Genomic DNA, 24197 nt, shown 5'->3' with positions numbered 1-24197 from the left:
CTGGTAATTAAAATGTCAAGATTTGGGACAATATACTATTATGTATTAAATTAATAATATATTATAACATGCAATAATTTTTCAAATTATTCATTCAGCAAATACTTACTGAGTGCTCATTATTTATCAGGCACTGATGTTGAAAATTCCTACCCTCACGGGACTTAAAATTAAATTACCACATTCAAATAATTATATTACCAAAATATGGAAAACAGAGAAAAACACCACTAATGATAAAACCACACCAACATAGCTACTATTATAGTGAATATTTTTTCTAATCTTTTTCCTGTATTTGTTTTTACATAACTTCCTGATATACATATGATTTCATTTAACATATAAGATCAGAAAAACAATACTGTTCACTTTTATAAACTATTTTGTCTATCTGTTGTTTACTGGAGTTTTTTATGGTATTATATTTTGCATACTAAGAAAAAAAACTTAGAGAGTGCTTCCTAAGGATGGTATATAATTTTAAACTTTCTAATAGAAGGGCTAGTAATTTCTTAAAATTCAATTATAGTAGATTGCTTTTTTCACATCCAAATATTGAGCATAGCACAAGGCTGAGCAGACAAGATCAAATAAAATGCCCAAGAAAAAGAAATCCTGATTGACTAAGTGATTAACCAGTGATGGAGTTATTAAATTACAATAGCTGTATATTATGTTATCTTTAACAGCTCTTCCAGTGGAGACATCTTTATTGTTATATTACTGGAGAACGTGATATTATGACTTTGGTCATTTAATTTTTTGTACACATTTTCAGAAGGTCTAAACTTCCAATTTTCTATTTGACTTCTTCTACCTATAGTTTCTATCCAGTTCAGAATACATCATTCAAAGGAAAATAACCTAAACATACTCTAGGTCTGATAAACATATTAACGTGAGAAACAAAATGCAAATATTTTACCTGTTTTCCCAGTGTTATGAATGAATGTGTTTTCCAAAGATGTTTTATCCCAACCCTGAAATTTAAGTTTCTTAAGATTCACATTTACTTGTGTAAGATCTTCATCAATATTGATAGGAGATTGTTTGGGGCTATTACATGTTGGATATTTCTTTCCCCAATTTTTTTGATTTAGTGCTCCTAGGGGAGAAAAAAAGAAAGAAGTTAGTTTTTAAAATTACCATGCAAAAGCTAAATTTTATATTTATAAAGTAGTTAATATGTTACATAAAAATAGACACAATAGTAGGGAAAATTGGGACATCTTTAAACCAATTCTTAAAATAATTACGGTTGGCCCTCTGTATTCACAGGTTTCACTTCTGCAGATTCAACCAGTCTCAGAGCAAACACATTTGGTAAAAATAATTCCGGAATGTTCCATAAAGGAAACTTGAATTTGCCAAGCACTGGCAACTATTTACATAGCATTTACGTTGTATATACAACTATTTACATAGCATTTACATTGTATTAGGTATTATAAATAATCTAGAGATAATTTGAAGAAAATGGGAGGATGTATGTAGGTTATATGCAAATACTACACCATTTTATATAAAGGACTTGAGCATCACAGATTTTGGTGTCCGAGGGAATCCTGGAACCAATCCTTCTCCAATACTGAGAAACAACTGTATGCCTAGATTTAGATTCTGGGTTTTAATATGATACACTATAAGAAGATGCTTATAGAACAAGTACAGGGTTCAACAATGGCCTTGTTTAGCCATCACGCTCTTCCAAATCAACAGAAAACCTACTTGTCCTATCAGATAGTTAGTCCTAGCTCAGGGTTCCAGATTGAAGCATGTCCAGATGAGAGGAGTTAAGTTCTGACTTCCTTAGTACTCTCCATGGGGATGGGGTGGGGGGGAGGCTCCTTTAGACTTTCTCTTATCCCTGCGTTGAACGATTTGGTTTAATTTCCATCTGCTCAGGGCTTATTTATAAAAATGTAATCACCAGGCTCTTCTTGAAATATCTCCTTCCTTACCCTCTCCCCCTTTTTTCCCCTGGTTATAAAGCCTAACAGATTTTATGGTTTAACAATAGAAAAAATAAAACGGGGCTTTCTCTAAAGATTTTTGTTTATAGTGAAGTGAATTTTCATCTGTTCCACAGAATGAATAGTCCTCTAAACCCAAGTTGCCCTATGTTGCCTTTATTTCACCACTACCTGAAACCACAAACCATCTCTCATAACGTATTTCACTGGACATTAACTTAGCTAAGCACCCAAGCAGTGCTAACAATGGGTATGTTTTATTTAATGTTCATCTATTAAAATATATGCAATGTTGTGGGTCCAAGTCTCAACCTTTTCTCTGGCTAAACTCTAGCACTTCTGCCGCCATTCCATGAAAGAGTAGGTAGCCACACCGTTTTCAGCTTCTATCCTTTCAAATGCTTTTCTTTCAGAACATGAGTATGGGTAAGGCCAAGATTTCACATGGTTGATGTTCAGAGAAATTATAAGAAAACATACACTCCATACAACCCTAGTCTATGCCATCTTCTTTTTGTGTTAAGGGAGTCAGTGAGGATCGAGTTACATGCAAGCTCTCATAATGTGATAAAGCTAATTTTGCATAATTTAATCCAGGAAAGAAATAATAATTAGTCGCACCATGAAACTGCCTATATAGCCAGGGAAAATTTGGTAATTCATCTCCTAGTGAGGCATCCACCAGAATCAGTAATAGGTGCTGAAAACTTATTTTAAAATCTAGCTCTCTTTTTAGAGAGCGCTTGAATACAATATGCTTTAAATATGCACAGTGATGCACATTTTGGCTTCTGGGAACAGCCTTAACAATCTGAGTAATAATACGTTAATTTCACTGTAAAGAACACTGGCATGGGGACAAGAAGACACTGCTTGTTTTACTAGTGTCAGTGCAAGAGAAGCAGAGAAAGAAACGGCAGTACGAATCAATAAAGCTCTTTTTATTGCTTACATTTTTTCAAACAGTACAATAAATTCTGAGCACACTTAGGAAGAGTCTCATAGTTGTGGTACATAGAAACACAAAGTTTTAAGTCTCTAGAGCACTGAATATGATATATAACCTGTTTTGTCCACAGTATTTAGTGCTCATCTCTACTTGGATTCTAACGTAGCATATCCACAACTGAACACTGGATTTCTGCCCTACAAGTGCCTCCTATAATCACTGCCATCCCCTAAACACAGAAGTCATCCTGGTGCCTCTGTTTCCTCCTCAGCAAGCCCTTTTGCGTCTGCCTTCAAAATATGTCCTTAATCGGATCATTTCTCATCTTCACTGTTAGCACCCTTAGCCCAAGCCACCGTCATCGCTGGCCTGTAAGTCTTGCTGTTCCACATGCAGCAACACCATCACCTAGGAGATTGTCAGGCCTCCACTGTAGCCTTACCAAGTCAGAATCTACAATTTAACCCAATCCCCAGGAGAGTCACACACATGTTAAATTTTGAGAAGCAACGGCTTAGACATCTCCAGCGCCTTCTAATTAGTCTCCAGCTTCTTCTCTTGCCCCTTTCACAATTTTGTTCCCCACTTACCTGGTAGGCAGGATTCCGAGATGACCCCCCAAATTCCCACACCCAGTAATGTACACACCCTGTACAATCTCCTCCAGTTGAGGGTGGGCGGCACCTCTGAATATGATGGGATAGTCATTTCCTTGATTAGGTGACACTGGACAACAAAGGTGATGGGGATGATTATGTCATGTTATAGAAGGCTCTGTCTCGGCAAATTGGAAAAAGAGAGAGAGATTCAAAGTGTGAGAGATTCTCCTGGGGGCTTTGAAGAAGTAAGCTGCCAGGTTGTGTGAGGGGTGCATGGCTAGGAACTGAGAGTGGCCCCTAGCATCTGAGAGGGCTCCCTCAGTCCCACCCCGGCAGCCTGACGGCCAACAAAATCAAAGAATAAACCAATCACAGAAAGGCAAATATTGTATGATTCCATTTAGATGAGGTAGCTGAAGTAGTCAAATGCATAGGGAGAGAGATAGCAGAATGGTGGTTGCCGGGAGATGAGGGGAGGAGGGAAAGGAGAATTGGTTCATGGTATAGGATTTCTGATTTGCAAGATGAGAAATTTCTGGAGATCTGTTTCACAATGATGTGAGTATACTTAACACTACTGAACTGTACATGTAAAAAAGGTTAAGATGATAAATTTTATGTGATGAGTTTTTTTTTTTTTACCACAATAGAAAAAATGGTTAAGGTGCTAAAAACAAACAAACAAACAAAAAACTGGGGCCCTGGACCTCAATCTTGGAACCACAAGGAAGTGAATTCTGCCAACAACCTCCACAAGCTTGGAACAGGACCCTGGGCTGCAAATGAGAACACAGCCGAGCTGGCACCTTGATGTTAGATGTGTGAGACCCTGAGCAGAGAATCTGGCTAAGTAGGACCTCCTCTCTGACTCATGACCCACGTCTAATGTGAGGTAAGAAAAATGGGTTGTTTTAAGCCACTAAATCTATAATAATTTGTTGTGTGACATAAGAAAACGAATGCAATCTGTAGTTAAAGTTATCCTTTAAAGCACCTATCAGATTGCATGTAACCCCTTGGCTCAGGTCCTTCCAATACCGTTTCATCTTAGAATAAAATATAGACTATTTCCCAGGGCTGACAGATCCTATAAGATATCACCACTCACATCCACTCTGATCTCACTTCCTACCACTCTGTGGTGATCACTCTATTCTAGCCACACTGGCTTCTTTTCTGTTCCTTAAGCATGCAAAGCCTTGAAGCTTACCACTTCCACTTGCTGCTACTCTTTCTGGAATCTTCTGCCCCAACTGTCTGCAAGGCTTGCTCCAATCAGGTCTCTGCTCAAATGCATCTCATTGGAGAGAGGCTTTCTCTGAACAATCTGTATAAAATACACGTCCCTCCCTCAGTCATTCTCAATCACCTCTCCTTACTTTATTTTTCTCCTCCTAAGAGACATCTCCAGTGCCTTCTAATTAGTCTCCAGCTTCTTCTCTTGCCCCTTTCACAATTTTGTTCCCCACCTACCTGGTAGGCAGGATTCTGAGATGACCCCCCACATTCTAGTGTCTAGAAAAAAAGCCTGGCACATAGTAGGTATTCAATAAACATTTGTTGAATGACTGAAACAGACAAAAAATGATGATGTCTTTCATTTTATGAGTCTGAGCTCACAGGGGTCTAACATAGGATGAAAACAAGAAAAAAGAAAGAAGGAAAACTGACCGACTAAAGAAACATTTCTAAACTCAACTGCAGATCACATCTGACTGTTTGTTATATGGCAATTTTGTTGAGTAGTCCCCACTAAACTTCTGCTGAAGGATATAAAGAAAGATCTTGTGTCCAAATTGTATGTTCCCTGACCTTGTACAACACAATGATCCTGAGTCACTGGATCTCTGAAGTGTATGAGTGTAGACTCAGTTTAAAATACCTACTAGATCATGATGTCAAGTACGGTATAGGTTCAGGAAGCATCCTTAATTTCTGTGATTAACAGACAAAATAGAAGAACCAGAATAGGCAAAAAGAAGTTTTTTAGTGAAGAGGCTGTAAAACAGAAAAAGTCCAAAAAAATAAGATCTTGATGTTCTTTTTGCAGTGAACTCTGAAAAGAGGATGTTTCAAATCATCATAAGTAGAGACCCAGGGAAAGTAAATTAATAAAGTGTTAAGATTGCACACAAGGACAAAACATAAATCAAAGAAGCATTAAATATACTTTAGCTGTTTTTAATAATGAACATTAGGTTAACCTTACGCTTAAACATTACTTTTAAAATTCCCAAATTAATGTTTTTAATTTTGCAGTTGGAGACCTCAGTCCATGTCGTAATAAAAACCAGGATGACATACCCAAGAAAGCAGGTGTACAGAATTCATTAGAACTATATTGTATCACTTGAGTGTTATTAACAAATGTTGTGAAGGAAGAAATTAGGATATGCATTGTAGTTGCAGCAGAAGATTATCAGGGTGATTTACTCATCAGGAGGACTGCAGAGTACTAAATGTCAGCTCTAGAGAATTAAAATAAATTATTCATTCACGTATTCATCCATTTATTGACTCACCTGAACTAGTACCACTCCAATAAATTTGCTGTGCTCACCTGTATTGGAGCACTTCACAGAGTGTATGCTGTTTGTCAACTTGGCTATCACATCTGTATCTTATTGCCAAGCTCTGAGTCTGGCACATAGTAGAAACAAATTAAATGCTTGGAAAATAGGCTTTGAACACCAAGTGAATGTATTCAATATTTACATCCTGTGCACTCTTGATTCCAAGCAGAATGGAAAGTGATTGTAGGCTCTGTAGGAGATGTGCATGAGTTCAAGTTTGTTTGCTTGCTTGTTTATTCTTGCATCCCAGAAGGTTGGGGGCATGTTCAAGAAAAAGTAGACAAATGCCTAAAGGAGTAGATGGGATGAAAGAAGGTAAACGTGGATATCAAAGCACACAATGCAAACCTTGAGGGATGGGTAGAATCTTGACAGGCAGAGGGGAACTGAGAGCATGTCTGGTTGAGCAGTGAGCCTGAGCAAACTCATGGCGGCAGAAAAGTGCAGGCAATGCTCAGAGAGAAGCGAGCAGTCCAGCTGGGCCCTGTGAGCAGAGGGTGAATGCCGAGGACTTCTACAGAGGGAGATGGAAAGGCAGACTGTGATCAGACATACCTGGGGAGGCCAGTGGGAGGCACCGAGGCTTTGGAAGGCTAAGGAGCTTACTGCTACCTTATCAGAGAGGTTGAGCTGGCCGGAATGCAGGATGAGCAGGGAGAGGGAGGCTGCATAATTAGCGGACACTTCCCTTGGCATCTTCTATTTGTCTTCATCGGATTTATACATAATTCCTGTGCAATGGACTGAATGTTTATGTCCCTCCAAAATTCGTATGTTAGAATCCTAATCTCCAATGTGATGCCATTTGGTGGTGGGGCCTTTAGGAAGTGATTAGGTCATAAGGGCTCTGACTAACACAAAGGATTAACGCCTTTATGAAAGAGATGCCAGAGAAATCCCTCGCCTCTTCTGAAATGCGAGGTTACAGTGAAAAAATAATGGTCTAGGAAGCAGCCCTTACTAGATACAAAATCTGCTGGTGCCTTGATCTTTGACTTCCAGTCTTCAGAACTGTGAGAAATAAACTTCCGTTGTTTATAAGCCATCAGTCTATGGTATTTTGTTATAGCAGCCTGAATGGCTAAGGTACCTTGTATTTATTTGAACTACAATATGTCTGTTTCTTATTTGTATCGTAATTCCAGAACCTTTCTTAGAACCTGGCACTTAAGGATTAAATAAACATTTCCTGAATGAATAAATACTTCAATAAAATATCTACAGTTACCTACGCTTCAATATCTTTGTACTACACACCTTCTAAACAGGAACACATTCTAAAAAACATTCCGTGTAGGGAAGTATTTATCACTCCACCAGTCTCTAACATAAAGATATCAACTGAGGAAAAATAAGTTTAAAATAAAGAAGGAATGAGTAAAAAAAAATACCAATGAAGATTTTTAATATTTGAAGAAAAAAGTGAGAAAATGATGAAAATGAAAGTCAAAGAAAAAATCATTCTTCCTCTCTCTTTTTTGCATGATTCCTGTTGAGTCTTACCTTCCAATATCAGAAAAATGGATAAAATAATTATAATACAGTGTAAGGTATTCAACAGACATCCACTGAAAATTCATTTAAATATGATTTTAAAATCCCAATATTTATTTCTTTTCAAGGTTATCATAAGTTACTGATATTTAACAAGCTTTGAATAACAGTAGACTTAGAACTGATTCTTTAAAGACCAAGATATCGTTAAGAAAAATACATATTGCTTTTAATCTTAATGAATTTCTTGTCTAGTCCAGGTTTTTTTTTTTTTTTTTGCAGTACGCGGGCCTCTCACTGTTGTGGCCTCTCCCGTTGTGGAGCACAGTCTCCGGACGCACAGGCTCAGCGGCCATGGCTCACGGGCCCAGCCGCTCCGCGGCATGTGGGATCCTCCTGGACTGGGGCACGAACCCATGTCCCCTGCATCGGCAGGCAGACTCTCAACCACTGCGCCACCAGGGAAGCCCTAGTCCAGGTTTTGATGTAAGAAAATGTTTGTGGCTCTACACATTTACATATAAAAATATTATTATTATTAAGAGGCAAAAATAAATGTAATACTGGAATGTAGACTGTAGTAATGATTGTGGCATTAACTGCAAGTAACTGCTTTGAATAAACTCTGCTCAAGATTCCATATACCATAAATCAAAGCTTTATAAATTACCCTGGACTTGCTTTATGTGTGCTAACAAATATACCAAAAGCCAAAATTTATAAGTCACTGAAAAAGCATAAAGCTATCAGCAGGGAAATGTCTTGGATTCAAATTTCAGTTTATTCAAATACAAAAATGAAATAAACCAGTGTTATTTTCAATAAAAGTATAGCATATAACTTAGTACTCCAGCAAACTGTATATATATACTTAAGTATGCACTTTTCAGATAAGGCAATCAGCTGCTTGAGAAAGGGAGCTTCCTCAAAGATTAGAAAATAAACCCCTGAAGTACTGAATAACAGTCACTGAGTGATTTTATGTCACACCAGTAAGTGTCATCACATAATTTGAAAGCAAAGGAAGAAAGATGTCTGAGGTAACTTTCTGTGTTGAGAACAAGAATGAGGATGTATTTTTACACGCACAAATCAGTGTGCCTGCTTATGGTTTTGGTTAAATAGAGGTTTTAGGAGCTAGAGAGAGCAAAGCAGTTGGCGAATATAGATAATGGTTGCTATTAAAACTGCGCTGAAAGTAGATCAAATGCAAACAATTTCAGCATGAGAAGCTGTTTAGTCAAGACTGCATTTTCCCTTATTATCTGCCCTAATGGGACACTCACATCAGGGCAGCAGAAAATCTTTGCAAACCTGGCAGATATATCCAATTGACAGAGCGTTACAAATGTCAGGGAAGGTAGTTATCAACTGATTCAGGAAAATGCTAGCACAAAGCTTCCTTAAGCACTATGATATTGAAGAACATTATTAATTGAAGTTCAGTATAAATAGAGAGAGCGATCAGAAACTTACTTCAAAGTTCCTGTTTAAAATTTTATGACTTGCGGCTTCCCTGGTGGAGCAGTAGTTGGGAGTCCGCCTGCCAGTTCAGGGGACGTGGGTTCGAGCCCTGGTCCTGGAAGATCCCACATGCCGTGGAGCAACTAAGCCCGTGCGCCACAACCACTGAGCCTGCAATCTAGAGCCTGTGAGCCACAATTGCTGAAGCCGGCTCGCCTGGAGCCTGTGCTCCACAGCAAGGGGGGCCGCCGCGGTGAGAGGCCCACGCACCACAGCAGGGAGTAGCCCCCCACTCGCTGCAGCTGGAGAGGGCCTGCGTGCAGCGGCGAAGACCCAATGCAGCCCAAAATAAATAAATAAATTAAAAAAAAACTTGTTTAAAAAAAAAAGTTTATGACTTTTTCAAGTTGGAAAAATCCGAGGTAAACAAATAAAAACCTCAAGAAAACAATAGCAATAAAAATTACTGCTCTATAATGCAATAAACAACTTAAGTTTCTACAGACCACAGGGAAAACAAAAATAAAAACACAAGGTGAAGATCTAAGGACACCGATATAGTAAAAAACTATTACTCTGAAGATAAGTAATTCCAACCTGATAATAGGTGGTGGGTACAAATGAAATCAATGAGCAGAACAAGCAGACTGGTACTCCTAATGGTTCACAATTAACCAGTGCTTTAATGAGAAAATGAAATGAATCCTATAGAGAAGTAAAGAAGAATTGAATCAAGGCAGGGAATTTTGGGGGTACAAACTAACACAACAGAATTGAAGACTAAAAGTAGGATGTCATTTCAAAGGATTTAGGAATGTTCAAATGATTTTTATTTGAAAGTGAGAAAGGGATATAGGCAAAGGATGACTCCCAAGATCCTGACTGGAGTATACCTGGGTGTATCATGGTACCTGTTATGTTGATAGAGAGAATGGATAGAAAGAAAGACTTTGCATCTGGCTTTGAACCTACAGACTGAGATTTCCATGGAGGTTCATTAGACAATCAAAAATATGGGTCCAAGAACCATTAAGAAGTCCAGACTACAGATAGAGACTGGGAAACATTAATGAGGGGGGTAATTTAAAACCATGAACGTGGATGAAGTATTTCAATTAAAGTCAATAAGCAAGAAGAAGGTCAATGATGAGACACTGAAGAGTATTAACATTTAGGGAGCCTAGGGGGAGGAGGGAGCACCCAAAGAAATTAAGAATAAGTGGCCTGAAAAAGAATTGCAAATTTAGGAGAAAATGGTATCCTGAAAGTCATAGAAGGATGGTTCCAGCAATGAGAGATTATCCCAAAGTAAATATCATACACGTTAGAAAGCTTACAGTGTGACTGAAGAGTAACTATTGGATTTTGTTCTTTCTTAACTCCAAACCTTGTATTCCTAGAATAAAACTATTTCAGTGAATGGTGGACCTGGAATTCAGACTACAGTAGGCAGAAGACTACATTAGTGGTGACAGAGTAGCATTAAAAAAGAGCTTTTTTAAAGCTTGTTATGAAGGAAAGAAGATTGATAGGGTAGCATACAAAGACTGATGCAAGCATGAGGAATGCTTTTTTTAAGACAGAAATTTAAGCATGTATATATATTGAGGGGAAAAGTTATTATAAGAAGGAGTTTGAATAATGAGAGGTCCATGATCAAGGTTCCCCTAAGAGGAGAAGATAGATCATGGATGGAGGATTATTAGCCTATGAGAGGAAAAGAAACATAACAAAAAATCAAGGAAATATGGATTTGTAAACATTCAGAGATGGGGGGAGTAAGAAATCTGATGGTTCATACCACAGAGCTTCAGGTGTAGAGCAGGATCACATCCCATGGAAGGAAAAGAGGTTGGGAGTTGAGTTGACTTTGGTTCAATCTCAGCACCATCATCTACAGGCACCACTCACCTGTGCCTCAGTTACCTTCTCTGTCAGAAAAGCAATAATCTCTCTCTCTTAGACTGTGCAAATTAAATGAGATAATACATGTAAATGGACTGGCAGATAGTATGAATTTTCTTAACCCTTTTGCCTATTTTCTCAGGAAAACTGGAAGCAGGATACATTAGCTGTGGGAGAGATGCAAGTAAGAGAGGGAGCTTGAGGAAACCAGTAGAGCATGAAACTGTGGACATTCAAGACTGATGGAAAGCACCGAGGACTCCACTGGTGTGGGCGACCATGAACTTGCAGAGGCACCACTCAAAAGTGTGTCTGTGTATGCTTTTGTTTTTGTTTTTGTAAGTTCAGTAGTCCTGATGGACAAGCAGAGAGGGTAAGGAGTTGCAGTCTTACAGTGGAGATCAGTAGGATGGGTGTGATGGAATTAGAAAAGGTCAGGGAACTGGAGGTTCTGGCTAAAGAGTATTGAAGATCTCCTCAGTCCCCAGTCTCAATTCTGGTGGGGGGAGACAAAGGTAATTTTTTTAAAAAAGCTATTAAACAGTTACGACCACAGAGTCCTCTGTCATCCTTCATTTTGTTATAAAATGAGAAGAGTGATAGTGGTGAAGCCCAATACTACAGTGTTTCTACTGCTGTAGCTTGGTATCAAATATTTAATCAAAATCAGAAAAATCACCACTGAAATTTAACAATTCCCAGAAACCATGAAGAGGTCTTGCTGCTCTCTCATCACCCTCTGACAAGCCATCACTTCTAAAAGAAAGAAAAGGTTCAGGCTTTAGGTAACTCTGTGATTAATGTTATGACCTTTATATTTGCCTGTTTCTCTCCAAATGAGCCCACTGTGTTTAATATTCAGGATTGAGATTGAAGGCCATGCCAACTGATTAATCGCAGGACTTCAGTGTAGCATTTGCTGTTAACTAACTGACCTCAACAAAAGGCAGGCAAACTATCAGTGGGAAGATGAGAAATATACAGAGCAAGATTTCATTGTTGCTGCAATCTGTCTATTACCAATGAGATAGCAAACACAGAACCAAAAATACTCCTGCAAATGACTCCTTTGTTTAAGGAATAAAATACTCTTCTTGTAGAATAGCTCTGAAAGTTGCCTAGGAGTCACTGTAAACTCCCCTGTGGTCAACTTTTCCTCTGCTCCAGTAACTGAAGAGCCAAGCTCTTCCAGCAAGGAAGTAGCAGGGCAACAGAGAACAGTGACAGTGGTGGTGACAGTGACACCACCATCATATCTGCACTCAAATCTTATAGCCCACATACCTATTATCAGTATGAGGCATAACAGAGGCTCTGTTTCCTACCTTTGCTGGGAGGACCAGGAATTCAGAGTTGAAGACTGAGACACAAACGTAACTGAGATCTTTCTATTGGTAATAGGACTTCTGATCATTTTCCTACAATGTTGTTTATTGTTTCGGTTAAAGAACACGCTGCCTATAAGACCAAAGTTTCTGGTTTAATTCCTAAATAGAACTATCAGTTCCTCCTTTCTTGATACACTTATCACAAAATACTCTAAAATCAGATCACCTAGATGCATTCTACTGGTCACATGCAAGCACTAACAAGGAAGCTGTGAGTGAGTATCATAAATCCATTGCTGCAGCTAAGAATACTAAGTGTTATATTATCTTCAGATCCCATCAAAAGTTAATTCCATTAAATACAGCTTTTACTTGTTCATTTATTCATTCCTTCATCAAATATTTATAGAGTGCCTAGTGTGAAACAGAACAAAAGTCTAGTACAAAAGGACCTAGAGACTGTCATACAGAGTGAAGTAAGTCAGAAAGAGAAAAACAAATACCATATGCTAACACATATATATGGAATCTAAAAAAAAGAAAAAAAATGGTCATGAAGAACGATTTTTGTATAGAAATAATTTGGGTTAGAAAATAATACAGGGCCCTCAGAAATGCATCATTTCATGTGAGCATCCCTTTATTCAAGTCTGCTAGGAATTCTAACTGAAATAAATGAAATAATAAATAAATAAATGAAAGTAGGATGTTGCAGTGAAAATCTGTTTTGTAACTCTTTAAGAGTCTGTTACTTAGCCTCCATTAGAATTTTGTTTCCAAGGCCAAATCCAGACTAAACTAAATAGATCTGTCATGGTAACATTACATTCTGGGCCCTAAATAAGTGTTTCCTTTTAATACACATATTGAAATTTCCTAATATGACAAACTGGGGCACATGAAATGGAGTTTCATGCTCTACTGAACTGAATTCTCTGCAGCTGCTTAGAAATGTTTGGAGAGTTTTAGTGGATTTATTCATTTTAGTGGCCCTGTTTCCCCTTACATTTGTGAAATATGTATTGCTATACATTTTAGTTATTCCAAAAATGTGAATTCATTGATCTGCCTGCTTCAGAGAGCACTCATGAGAACTAAGAGAAATGATAAATGCTAATAAATACAATAACAAGAATAATTGTAGGTGATACTCATCAATTTATTTATTCACTACTAGTCTCTGTAAATATAACAGTTGACAGACCAGATAAGGTATTGCTCTGATTAAGCTTCCATTCTATTAGGGAAAGAAAAACAAATAACTAAACAAGATAATGGCAGAGTGTGAGAAGTATTGTCAAAAGAATAAACAGAGTGATGTGATAGGCAGTAGTTTAGCAGACGTGGGAGGGCCTTTCCGAGAGGGGGACATTTCAGCTGAGATATGAAGGAAGAGAAGACAGCCAGTGAAGAGGAGGCGGCTCAGCTTTTCAAGCAAGGGCACAGTAAGTGCAAAGGCACTGAGACAAGAAAAAGAGTAGTGTGATTGAGAAAAAGAGTGAAGTGTGGTAATGAAATGGAGAGAGTACGTAACCCGTTATTTTGTGTTAAACGCTGTGCTGATGGTTCTTCCTGTACCAGCTCATTTAATCCTCATAGTACTTAACTCCGTGAGGCTCATCCTAATATGAACCATATTTGCAAGTGGTAATAGTGAGGAACAGAGAGGTAAAGAGTTCTACCTATAAAATTAGTCGTCTGATAGTGGTGAGGACACGATTTTCACCCAGGAAGTCTGACTTCAGAACCCATGCTTCCAACATTATTCTCATGCTATTTCCCAAAGAAAGCACCAAACAAATGTAAATTACTGTTGTTATTATCATGATAAAGTTTTAGTTATCTTTTCTAGCTTAGAAAACTCATCTATATTTCCATATTTCATTGCTTAAAGAAAGTTGTGCCCTGCTATAGATGACCGGCTTTACAAAGAATGTAGACAAAGTAGAGACTCTTTGGAAGAAGACTCTCTGGTTGGTAAAGAGTCTTGATATATGTGAAGCAAGTGTGACCCTGTCATGAAAAAGGTAAGGCTCAGGAGACTACAGTATCAGTATTCATATATTTAGAGGGACATCCTGAGGAAAAATAACTAAACATTTCATATGACCCCCAAGTAGATATAATTTGGAGAGAAATTACTTTTGGAGAGGAATTTATTTTGAAAGAGGAAATGACTTTCTAACATTGAAAACAATCCAAAATTGGAATAAGCTATGCTGGGAGAGATAAAGAGACTCTAACATCAGAGATATTTAAGCCTAAGCAGAAAAACCTATTATTAAGAGTGTTGTATAGAGGATTCAAACAATGATTGGATAATTGAACCAGGGTGGGTTTTCCCATTCCTAAGATTCTATGATGGATAAGCTATAGTCAGAAGCCAGGAGAGTCAGACTTGGAAGAGCACAGCATAGAACCCCGATGCCAGATATAGGTGAAGAAGCAAAGTAAGATCCCAGACAGCAGGGTTGCAATTAAATACCAAAACCCCATTTTCTTCTCTAGTTTCAAGGGAACTAGTAATCTGGCTTAGGCTAGAAAGCAGGAGTAATCCTGTCTTAGTGAACAGGTACTCAGCTTTCTACATTTCAAAACCAATCGTATCACCCCAGGGAACTGACCATGTAAACATGTCTGTATTAAATTACCTTTAATTCTCATTGCACTGATTTGTTTATCCATATGTCTTTTCCTTCTGGACCCTAGACTCACTGAAGAAAAACTTATATTTGTGTTTTCAGATCTACAAGTGTTGCCAAAAAAACAAAAAAAAAACAGTAACAGGGACAACCAGTAGCAGACCCCTACAAGTCCAGAGAATAGATCAGAAAGTCGAAGTTGGATTTAGAAACATAACATGTCTGTGGCCAGCATTCACTTCCCACTTACCCATCAAGGTCATTGACATGTGCTCTTTGAACATGAAATCAGAAGACTAATTCATAAAATATATTTTTGACTTAGAAGATTATAAAATGCAAGCGATTCAATGAAAACCATAATGAGTTATGATGGAATTACATCTTAGATTTGGAACATTTTCCCCATTTGTTGTTCTAGAGATCTACCAAACAGAATCACAGTGAATTCGTTGAAAATAAATATTTTGTGCTAAGCCAATATGTCGACCTTTACAGAGGTATGGTCTAGGGTCAGCTTCTTTGAAACTCCCAACATTTGGGATAGATTTCTTAAACAAAAGATAACACTGACTTCTTGGAGTTGAGATGATTACACCTCAGCTATCTACAAATGAAGAAAAAAAATACTTTGTCTGCAATACCTTTTGGTATTATTAGCATAATTTTTTAAAGTTTGTTTAGGGGCAGTGAAAATGAGTGACTTATTTGAAGAGTTTTCCTAATTTGACTGTCTTGAACACCTTTTAGAAATGTGGTGTTTATTATTTGTTAATGGTGTATGCAAAGGCATGGATACCACATTAACTAAACCAGAGCAAACAGGGGAATTTGCTCTTCTGCACATGCATTGTTGACTTTTACCTTGTTCTTAATTTTGGCATTCTTCAGTATTAATTAGTTGAAGATGTCTAAAACAGATGTCAGCTGGGGTCTCCCAACTTTTCAAAGATCCAGCTTATGTTGGCTTGAAAGCCAGCGTTGCTGCTTCATCCCCTCAAGTTCTGCCACCTGTTGAAGTCCTAAGCTCTCTCCAAGCTTTCTGTAACTTCTCAAGGGGTCTCCCTTCTCTGCCTGCTTCACTTCCTTTGCCCCAGCTTCCTGTCACACCATCTTTGTTTAATCATGCAGGGGCAGGGAACCTGCTCATCCAAAAAGAGAATCTACTTATATCTATAGTTGCTGAAAAGACTGTTACAGAATCTTTCACTGATCTGGACACAGGGTAGACATAAGTTAAGATACCTTTGAATCCATGCAAATGTATCCTTATTTTGCATACATGATAAAGCCTTGAAGAATCGATTTATTAAAAATCAAATATAATTGACTTGCATGACAATTTTAATATTTTTTCTTTATTTGGGATTGATAGTCCTTTGGCAGAGGCTCATAACATTTGAGTTTAAAGCCTCTAGTCATTTTAGTTTAAAGCCTTTAGCCTTTTATGTATATTCATAAAGAGTAGAGGCACTTGCTAGTTTAATGGACCATTGCACTAAATCTCTTTGTAGTGTAAATTGATTACCACCTCATTTTATCTGATTTATAAATTGGCACATACTGGAATTACTCATGTTCAAAAACTCTTACATTTAAACATCACTAAAAAATGAACTAGAAAAAAAAAATGAAAGAACCAGTGTTCAGACTTGTCTGTTTTCAAGAGTTTCCTGACTTGAGACTAATTAAAAAATAAGTGGAGATTCAGAAAGCAGAAAGGCTAGAGACGCAGCAATAGACTATGTGGTTCTCACAAGCTGTTTATTGCAACATTAAAACAATTGATTATAATTCATAAGTCAACTTTAAGATTTTTTAAACCAAGCATTAAATTTACTATCTTTAAGTAGAAATTTGGTTTCATTATCACTTAAACACTTTTTATTTTCTCATTTTAGGCTTTAAATTTGGATAATAATGTTTCATCATCTATTTCTTTTATATTTCACAGGTTCTGTTAGCTTTCATTGGACAGTTTATTTCAAATTGTTCGTGAAAAAATAAATTTTCGTTATCATTATTTCCCTCAAGTAACAGCCATATGAGTGTCTGTCTATAGAACATTTACCTTGTTTGGAAGGACCGTGATATAACAGCAAGACTGAGCAAAGGTAGATTTATGCAAAAGGCAAACAGACCTTCAATTCTTTGGGGGATTTTTTTTTCAATTCTAACCCTTTCTATTATTTTAAGAAACATTTCTGGTTGTATTTTGTTATAAAGAGCAATCAGAATGATCACTGATGTCACATAATGTTTATTATTATTCAGCAATATACATGTTTTTCTTTATATTGCTCTTGGTGAGACCAATGTTTTATTGGCACTTTGCAAACAAAGGGAGTAAGGTGAAGATAAATTTCTCATGTACGGAATCACCAGTCTAAAATTTTTTTGTGATTTTAGTTCCCTGAAACCAGCTACCGTGCTCTGTGAGAGGCTGGAATCAATGGTGCCACTTTAGTGACACCCATGGCAGAGCTCTGACCCACAGAAGAGTTCAGTTAGGCCATCTTCATGCTATTCCCCGGGATTATCAAGTCTGTCGTGTAGACCGTAGAAAACCGTGGCTCTCCCTCCCCTGAAACTAATGCCTGGTTGCACAGTGGCCATGGCGGATGCCATGGGAGAGAATGACTTGGCATAGCAGTCCCCTGGGGGAATAGAAACTCTTGTTTCTTGATTGCTAGCATTGCCATCCTCAGCCACCCAAGCCAGAGTCATTAAAGCAACCATTCACTACCCCTTCTTTTTTTTTTTTTTTGCGGTACGTGGGCCCCTCCCGCTGCGGAGCACAGGCTCTGGACACGCAGGCTCAGCGGCCATGGCTCACGGGCCCAGCCTCTCCGCGGCATGTGGGATCTTCCCAGACCGGGGCACGAACCCACGTCCCCTGCATCGGCAGGCGGACTCTCAACCACTGCACCACCAGGGAAGCCCATCACTACCCCTTCTTGCTAACTCCTATTGCTAATCAACTCCCTGGCCCTGAGTCTTTTCCTTTTTCTCAAATCCCTCTCTCCCTCTTTCTCCCTGCTTCTCTCTCCCCTAGTTTCGATCCTTACTATTCTTCAGCTAAACTGTTGCTCAAACTTTTAACTGACCTAAAATCAGTTTTGTCCTCGTCAACTGAGTAACCGTAGTTACCTGCATGAAACTTAAATATGACTCTGTCACCTGCAACTTAAATCCCTTCAATAGCCTCCTAGAAAAGTTCAAACCCTTTGTCATGGCATTCAGAGCCTCAGCATCCGCTCACCCCTATCCATTCCTCTCTCCTCTCTGCCTTGCCTTTTATGTATCAGCACATAACACTTCCGGCTGTTCTTCTCAGATAACCATTCTTTCTTTCTTCTGTGCTCCTGCCTTTCTCTCTTCTTGGGTACTTTCAGCCCTAGATACCTTCCCCACCTTTAATTTGGTAATACTTGCCCATCATTGCAGACTTATCTCAGGCATCTTGTCATTCAGGAAGCCTTCTTTCTCTCTTGTCCCATCTGGGTTAGATACAACTCTTTTATGTCCCTGAAATATTCCATGCATATCTCTGCTTTTATCCTTAGGAGACTGTATTATAATTAACAGTTGCTATGTCTTCGGGTCCTCACTAGAGCCTGAGTTCCTTGATGAGGGATGCTGTTTTGTCTTTGAATCTTTCTTTTTTTAATATCTTTATTGGAATATAATTGCTTTACAATGGTGTGTTAGTTTCTGCTTTATAACAAAGTGAGTCAGTTATACATATACATATGTCCCCATATCTCTTCCCTCTTGCATCTCCCTCCCTCCCACCCTCCCTATCCCACCCCTCTAGGTGGTCACAAGGCACCGAGCTAATCTCCCTGTGCTATGCGGCTGCTTCCCACTAGCTATCTATTTTACGTTTGGTAGTGTATATATGTCCATGCCACTCTCTCACTTTGTCCCAGCTTACCCTTCCCCCTCCCCGTATCCTCAAGTCCATTCTCTAGTAGGTATGCATCTTTATTCCCGTCCTGCCCCTAGGTAGAACTACCAATTGAATTTTCAGTTAAAACTAGAGGTAATTCAGTAGTTGAAACTAGTGTAATCACATTTCTGCTCTGGTAGGCATATATGTGTGGGCTCTGTGATATTATCTTTCCCTTTTTTTCTATTAAAAAATTAAAATTTGCATGTATTCTCAATGTAAAGAGCAACACATACAACTATAGAGTAAAATAGTAAAGGACTCCATATTAACCTTCTTCACCTTTTATTCCTCTTTTAAAAAGTTAAGTCTTGTTAACTAGTTGGTGTATACAGTTATCCCCCAGTATCCATGGGGGATTGATTCCAGGACCCCCTTGAATACTGAAACTGATGGATGCTTAAGTCCCTTACATAAAATGATGTAATATTTGCATATAACCAATGCACATCCTCCCATACATTTAAAATCGTATCTAGATTACTCATGATACTGAATACAATGTAAATGTCATGTAAACAGTTGTTAGTACAATGTAAATGCTATGTAAATAGTTGCCAGCACCTGGGCAAATCCAAGCTTTGCTTTTTGGAACTTTCTGGAATTTTCTGAATATTTTCAATCTATGGTTGGTTGAATCCAACATTCATATGTGACATTCTCTTTGTATCAATAGGTCTCTGATTCCCTGTGCCAGGCCATCATCTGAGTGGATGCCCTCTTCATCGCACTTAACACCTGACACTCTGCCTTGGTAAGTCCGCCTTTGGTTGACCATTCCACTGGCACAAACATTTATTTTGCTTGGCTTCTCCTAATGGCTTTAAGACTGAAACATTCAGGAAGAAATGAAATGAAAGGGAAATGAAGGGAAGAGGAAGAAGAGAGGAAGTGCTCCAGTTCTTTGTCTATGCATTTGCATTTGTACGTATGTGCATATATCTGGAATCATTTTTCTTCTTATCTTTCTACATAAATGAGAATCATGTTATACATGTCGATATGACTTTGTTGTCTCTAAACAATAATGTCTTGGAGGTCATTCAATATCAGTGTATCTAATTCTGCCACATTTTAAAAAGTGGCTGGATGATATTCCATAGCATGGATGTACTATAACTTATTCATCCACACACATACTTGCATGCACACACACACACACACACACGTATAGCTATTTACTCTCCTATTCCTGGACAATAAGGTTGATTCCAATTTTCTTTATTACAACCAAAGCTTCAATTAACATATTTGTACACCTATGTTTTTAATCTCACTATAGAAATCTCATCCTATTAAAACAGAGTGACAAATTTTAGAGAAACTATAATGCAGTCATAACTTCTTTGATTTATGGCTTCTTGAAAGCTGTTAAAGCATGAAATAACAAGCAAAATGTTCTTTTCTAATGAAAATGAAACTATTCTTTTATCTGCTATGATTTGAAGGACACAAAAAGGCTTGCTGACCAAAATTATCTCCCTTACAAACTGACACAGTGCCTGCAGTTCTCATGAAATTATTCTTTTGAGGATACAACCTATAAAGGCAGTGTGATAGGTAAACATGGTCCCTGAGAGGGCCCCCGTGAACTCATTTATTCCTCTTACTGTCTCGGAGTGCAGTCCATTAGATCAGGAAAACAATATTGGAGAACAAGTACTTAGAGATGCAGTTGTCAAGGACAGACAGCTACACGTTAGACTTCAGATGAAAGGTTGATAAATAGAAAAGCAAATGACTGGAAAATTCCTAAGAATGGGGCGCTACCTGAAAGGCAGGTCCTGTTGAGAAAAAAAAAGATGGCGCTCAGGGTAGTGGTTGGAGTTACGTGAGTGATGGCTGAGAACCGGGGCTGCGTGGGAGAAATGATGCCCAAGGGGCAGTTTCAGGGACCCGCTTTGAGTCAAAGCATACCTGCTCCACAGTCTCTTAGGGAATGGAGAAAAATCACAAGTTTGAAATTTTGTTTATTTATTTGAGAATGAGAAATGCATTAAAATTTTTTTTATTGGAGTATAGTTGCTTTATAATGTTGTGTTAGTTTCTGCTGCACAGCAAAGCGAATCAGGTATACATATACAAAAGTTGCACTTGGCTTTCATTGGTTAACCATAACTGGTTTATTTTTTAAATGATCATTCTTCTATTTTAACAGCTTTGTTATATAAAAATAAGAAATTATGAAATCAAAGAGAATAAATATAGTTGACTAACCATGGATAAAATATAATTATAATCTGGTATTCTTCAGTAAGGTTACTGGAATGAAAACTTCACATTATCAGTTTTGTTAGTGCAGTGCAGTCATAAGTCATTTTAGAAACATTAGGGTGTTAATCCCAATGTAATACATAAGAATATGTCATACATCATATCATATATATTATATAATATACAAGCAGATGTCATACATCATATCATATATATTATATGATATATAAGCAGTTGTGTTAAGTAATATTTAATGAGTGCTGTGATATCATTCTGTTGAGATCTGAAAGTAATACAAGATTTTTAAGTAGATGAAATTATGCCCTTGGCAAGGCAATTCTGTTAAGTAACTCTAAGTATGTTTAAAAGTAGAGACATCTCCATTCTTGAAAAATAATTTTACTTAAATTTTATCTCTTCTTTTTACAAGAAAAATTGTATAGAAAAATATTAATCATTATGTGCTCTTATAAAATCCAACACCCTTTAAGAATGACTTAACCAAGGCAACCAGGCTATCACATTTGTAGGGCAAAAATAAAAGGATCCTTTTACACTAAATTCCATCAGCTAATGAGGGGTGGGGTGAGAATCAGTAAATAACAAAGTTAGCAAGACACAGGCAGGTAAGAGGCAAGAAACTGACCTGTGTGTCAGATTATAGGGATTAAGGCAGATGTACAAGGAGACTAGGGTTAGCAATGATGAACATCTAAAAAACGGACTGAGGTTTAAGCAGGTTAGACTAGGCTCTTCACAATCAAAGTAAGGGAATCATGTTTCCTTGGCAGGCTGGCAACAGACTCTTAAAGGAGTAGAAGGCCAAGCCAGTATATGTATCCAGAGGGCTGGTAAGTGGTAAGTGAGGTATGCAAGATGGGCCTGGCTGTGATGATGTTGAGGGTTGAGACTGCAGGCTGAAGGTTTGGGAACCCTTCAAGAATAATGCCATCTGTCCCACTAGGCCCCTTTAGCCTTTCAGTGGCCCCTTATCCCCCAAAGTTGATTTGGCTTGTAAAGATAAACCTGATTCTCCCATTTCTCAGAGGTCCTAGGACTTCTATATGGGAAATGCTGAGTTATCTACCAGGACTTGGGGACTCTTTTGTCTTGAAGAACCTGAGTCCTACAGACTACCACTCAGGGTTAATCCCCATTTTACTCTGCTGGGTTAAGGTGGTCTTTCAGTGTGTAACCATTTTACTGTATCGCAACTCTACTAAGAGAATACCCTTAAATCTTGGGGACGACACCATTTCTAAAGGATACTCTGTGGAACTTTTCTCTACCTTGTTATGTTCAGTCTCTTTTCCAAGAAATGATTATGAGCCATGGCAACTGATTTTAGGATTAGTGTAGAACAGAAACATTCCACAGGCTCCCAGGAGGGAGGCTTTGAATTCCCTGTCAGATTCATATTCTCTCTCATCATGTCCTTTGGGGTATAGGCCTTAGAGTCCAGAAGTTCCATTAGAACGACTATGACAGGGGCCATCACTACATACAGGAATATGGGTGTTGGGGATTGCAAAGATCCTCACATTGGTGAACAGTGGCTCTATACTGTTGAATAGTTCCTTAGGTATTTGTAGGTAAACATTAGGTCCTTTCCGCATTTCTGTGACTAGGATGAAAAGTCGTATTTCAAATTCAGGACCTTCAACAAGCACTGCCCACTCATCATCAGACTGGAGTCCAAGTGTTCCTCAGGCTTCTCTGTCACTAATGACCTAGATTCCTGATCAACATCTAATAGTACATGCACGGTGGGTGCGATGCAGAACTTTTAATGAGTGAAGGAGATGTCATAATCAGGGCATGGTCCCTACTGAATTCTATTCTGAAGGTACTTGACTAGGCTTAATGATAAGAATTTGACCAAAATGACAAATGCTTCTTCCAAACTTCTGAGAAAATGACCCTGTCACTAAGTCTAACATTCTTCTCAGGGTTCTGGAGAAGAAGGTGTCTTTAACCTCGGAGGGATATTCCATGGCTAACAAGGGAGAGAGAATTTCTTCTCCCTGGAATGGACATGGATTGAGATGTTATGCTTGACACACTGCCACCAGGGTACGGATGAATGGAGGTCCAGGATGCAAAGGAGGAGTAGATATGGCTGGCTGCAGATATCAGTAAGAACTAGGTAGTGTTCAGTAGTTTTTATGGAGTTCCCAACACTGACCATGTTATTACTAGGCAGGGCTTAATTGGGACTTTTCATATCACCTGGAGGTATACTGTGAATCTTCCCAAGCCAAAGGGCAAAATTGAGTCAAAAGGAAATTAAAAAAAAATTTTCCCCAAACTTTCAATTTAAAATATTTATCAAAAATTAATATCTACTTAAGATAAGACAATGTCTTGGCCTTACAAATTTTGTAGTTATTTATTTACTTGAATAAATGTAAGCCCTATAATTTTGGAAAGTCTCCAGAGGATAATAAACTAAAATGACTGTACTCAGTGTTCATGACCATACTTATGCAGCATAACTTAACAGGTCAGTAGGAGTCATTTCCTTTACCTACAGATGTTTGTTTTCTGCTGCCAGATAAGAAGTGCTCAATTAAAAGGTGTTGAATGAATGAATAAGTGAATGAAGGGATTATCCAACAAGTTCAGGCTCTATCATCCACTGTAAGATTTTCAAATAAGTTTCTTACTAGAATAATGAGATCTGACAGATGCTTTTTTTCTCAATTTCTACATACAGCTATTAAAACTTTCAAAAATATCCCCCAGGGTGAGAGACTAAACTCCAAGCAAAATGCAGCCCACTGATGGAAAATGTGATTTGTATGTGTAGTAGTAAAATAATTTGTCCTGTGGAGTTGACATTAGTGACTTGAAAAGTGACAAATACATGAGTTACTTAACTCCAAACAGCTACTGAAGAAAGGAATGAATAACAATGTTTACTTAAAAAAAAAATCCGGAAAAATTTCAAACCTATTTTTCAACTTGTGAAGGTAGCACTAAATTATATTACCAACAGCCAAAAAATTTAGGAGGAAATTGTTATTAACAGTAATAGTTTAGGAGAACTGCAAGACTGGAATTTGGAAACTAAAAAGAAAAGAAAAAAGAATCAAGGAACA

The 24197-nt window shown here is 38.0% G+C and overlaps 1 protein-coding gene across 5 annotated transcripts in view; it reads right to left on the bottom strand.

Moving 5' to 3' along the window:
• PTPRZ1 (protein tyrosine phosphatase receptor type Z1) overlaps nt 1-24197 on the bottom strand; it is a 167082-nt gene that overhangs the window by 76603 nt on the left and 66282 nt on the right. For all 5 annotated transcript variants that reach the window (XM_082633063.1, XM_082633064.1, XM_082633061.1 and 2 more), the window contains one exon: nt 929-1108. In XM_082633063.1, coding sequence (XP_082489189.1) covers nt 929-1108 — 180 coding nt within the window. The remainder of the gene's footprint in view (nt 1-928; nt 1109-24197) is intronic.

The sequence above is a fragment of the Mesoplodon mirus genome (assembly GCF_964341445.2).
Source record: "Mesoplodon mirus genome assembly, chromosome: 9".
NCBI classification, from domain to species: domain Eukaryota; kingdom Metazoa; phylum Chordata; class Mammalia; order Artiodactyla; family Ziphiidae; genus Mesoplodon; species Mesoplodon mirus.
This window is presented reverse-complemented; position numbering and strand designations above follow the sequence as displayed.